The sequence below is a fragment of the Myotis davidii genome, unplaced genomic scaffold (genome assembly GCF_000327345.1).
Source record: "Myotis davidii unplaced genomic scaffold, ASM32734v1 scaffold2270, whole genome shotgun sequence".
Lineage (NCBI taxonomy): Eukaryota > Metazoa > Chordata > Mammalia > Chiroptera > Vespertilionidae > Myotis > Myotis davidii.
This window is the reverse complement of record NW_006281936.1, coordinates 83,006-86,324: the sequence shown is the minus strand read 5'-3', so window position 1 is coordinate 86,324 and position 3,319 is coordinate 83,006. Positions and strand designations below refer to the sequence as shown.

At 37.5% G+C, this 3,319-nt stretch overlaps 1 protein-coding gene across 10 annotated transcripts in view; it reads right to left on the bottom strand.

Annotated features, from left to right (window-relative positions):
• Positions 1-3,319, bottom strand: part of ZDHHC20 (zinc finger, DHHC-type containing 20) — an 83,901-nt gene that overhangs the window by 49,426 nt on the left and 31,156 nt on the right. For all 10 annotated transcript variants that reach the window (XM_015562143.1, XM_015562186.1, XM_015562326.1 and 7 more), the window contains one exon: positions 966-1,086. In XM_015562143.1, the coding sequence (XP_015417629.1) occupies positions 966-1,086 (121 nt within the window). The remainder of the gene's footprint in view (positions 1-965; positions 1,087-3,319) is intronic.

The window sequence follows — 3,319 nt, the reverse complement described above, 5'->3', positions numbered from 1 at the left end:
CAACAATCGGGGGAGGCCTGCCGGACCCCAGCCACACAAATTTTTGTGCACTGGGCCTCTAGTGTGCATATAACTATACACAGGAAAAGTCTTTTGTTTCCCACTGGGTGGAGAAGCACTGGTGGGTCCTGAAGCCAGAGCACTTTGATTTAAACCCATTTTTTTTACATATATCTGTCTGACCTTGAAAAAGATACTTAAGCCCATTGTGTCTCAGTTTCCTAATCTGTAGACAACAGTATCACCCTCACAGGATTGTTGTGAAGTTTAAATGAGTTTATAGGTGCAAAGCACTTAGAACAGAGTAATTGTTAGCTACTACTATTATCTGGTATTTAATGAATTCTTGAGTTACATGACACATAATTTAAAACAGTTTACTACATTTAAATAATCAGTTTGGCCACTCATAGTTTCACCCCTATCATAGGGTTCTGTCTCTGAGAAAAGGAAGCTGCTACTGCAGTCACATATCTCTCAATGGAGGCAGTGGGACAGTGGAAATACCAACAGCTTTGGCACCACACAAACCAGTGTTCAAATTCTGGCTCTGAATATTAGCTTCTACTTCTCTCCTCTCTAATTTAGCATGTTCTTGATTTTTTATAATTACTCAGAGATGAAACATAATATTCAAATTCAAACCAGAATTTCCAAATGATAGTTTACTAAGAATCATAACTCAAACTTTTAGCCATAAAGGTGAAGTTGGGAAAAAAAGAACATATAGAGAAAAAGAGACTCATATTAAAGGGAATCTTTTTAAAAATCTGTATCAATATATATACATATCTATATCTAAAATATCACAGAAGACAGAACATTAGAAAAATCTTATTCTTGCCTATGTTATTTAGGAATTGCAATATCCATTTAATAGTCAAATCATGCAATTAATCTTGGCAGGTATGACCATATTTTTAAAAATGCTTTGACTAGAAAAGCTTAAAATTTGTTTTTCTTACTCCTTGAGCCTGATGTGGTGTGGATAGGTAAGTCCTTCGCTGTTCTTCTCAAAATTTCTTGTTGACGTTCTTGGCTGAATTCTTTTTCATAATGTTCCCTTTCAGAATTGGACAAGTAGAACTATAAAAGTAGAAATAACTATTAATACTTTTTAATCCCGAAATTATTAACTATCGTGCTTAGAAAAAACAAAGTTTTATCCAGAACAGAAAAAGACACACACACGCAAAAATTTTCTTCTATGAACGCAAAATTTGTCTTCAAATTTCTTTAAGAAGCTAAATCAATTATATTTTAACTATACTACATACTTTCTTTCCTTGTCCCTTTGGTTTTTTTTTTTTAATCTTTATTGTTGAAAGTATTACATATGTCCCCTTTTTTCTCCTATTGACCCCTGATAGCCTGCCCTCACCCCTTGCCTCCACCACCCTATTGTCTGTGTCCATGGGTTATGCATATATGCACACAAGTTCTTTGGTTGATCTCTTCCCACCCCACCCCCACCTTCCCTCTGAGATTTGACAATCTGTTCCATGCTTCTATGTCTCTGGATCTATTTTGTTCAACAGTTTATTTTGTTCATTAGAATCCACATGAGTGAGATCATGTGATACTTGTCTTTGTCTGACTGGCTTATTTCCCTTAGCATAATAATCTCCAGATCCCTCCATGATATCTCAAAGGGTAAGAGCTGCATAGTATTCCATGATAAAACTACATACTTTTGATAGATTAAAAAATATTTGCTCTACTTAATGAAGGCAAAAAAGATCCAACTAAATATTTTTGCATCTTTCTTTCTTTACAGAGAAAATTTAATTCCTCCAGCAAAAAGGTAATGAAATAGGTAGCAGTAAAAATTTTAGTGTTTGTCAAGAGATTTTTAATTTTTGGGAAAATGTCTGAACTACGCATAGTCTCTTTTTCTCAAGCAAGGACTCCTTTATGTAGTGGTTTCTAGTTTTCATTTCCTAACTGTTTATTCCCATGGTGTATTCTACCTGTAGTTCACCTCTTAAATAGCATTTTCCCTAAAAAGGACTTCAGTTGCTCTCTGATATCATCTCAGAAGACTTATTTCACTTAGCATGATTTTAAGGAACCCCAGTTTTATGCTTCTATTCCATGTAACCAGGAACTTTACATTTCTATCCGTCTTTATTTCACAAAAGTCTTTTGAAACTCAAAATGACTTGAGATTTGCTCTTAATCATGTTTTATATTTTAACAATAACCTTACTCAATTTTTACTTATGTACATGGTTTTGCTCGAAAGGCCTAAGGAATCATGAATGGAATTTTAACCTTTTATATTTACACTAGAGGCCCGGTACACAAATTCATGCATGGATGGGGTCCCTAGGCCTGGTCAGTGATCAGGGCCAATTGGAGCCATCTCACTCAGTCCCAATTGGGGCCTGCTGGCCAGGAGAAAAAACCTCAGGAGGTTGGCAGTGGGAATGCACTGACGGTCCAGGGGGCAGCTCCTGCATTGAGAAACTGCCACATGGTGGTGTGCATCATAGCGACTGGTTGATCGGTTGTTCAGACTGAATGCTCACTTAGGCTTTTATTTTATTTTTATTTTTGGATATTTTATATTTTAAGTTGTTTTATTGCTTAAAGTATTACAAAGAGTATTATATATGTCTCCTTTTTTTTTCTCCCCTTGACCCTCCCCTAGCCTCCCATGCCCCCCAGTGTCTTGTGTCCATTGGCTATGCTCGTATGCATGCATACAAGTCCTTCGGTTGATCTCTTACCCCACCCCGACCCCTCAACCCTTCCCAGCCTTAACGTTGTAGTTTGACGGTCTGTTCGATGTTGCTCTGCCTCTGTATTTATTTTTGCTCATCGGTTTATAATGGTCTTAATTATCCATAACTGAGTGAGATCATGTGGTATTTTTCCTTCATTGACTGGCTTATTTCACTTAGCATAATGCTCTCCAGTTCCATCCATGCTGTTGCAAATGGTAAAAATTCCTTCTTTTTTATAGCGGCGTAGTATTCCATTGTGTAGATGTACCAGTGCCACAAGTTTTTTAAAACGTGCAATCCCTGACTAGTCAGGGGCACTGGTCCCTTTTTTCTTAGATTGTCAAATTAAAAATGACAACAGCTGCCTGGCCAGCATGGCTCAGTGGTTGAGCATCGACCTATGAACCAGGAGGTCATGGTTCTATTCCCTGTCAGGGCTCATGCCCGGGTTGTGGCCCGATCCCCAGTGTGGGGGGTTCAGGAGGCAGCCAATCAAAGATTCTTTCTCTCTCTCTCTCTCTCATCCTTTATGTTTCTATCTCTCACTCCCTCTCCCTTCCTCTCTAAAATCAATAAAAATATTTTTTAAG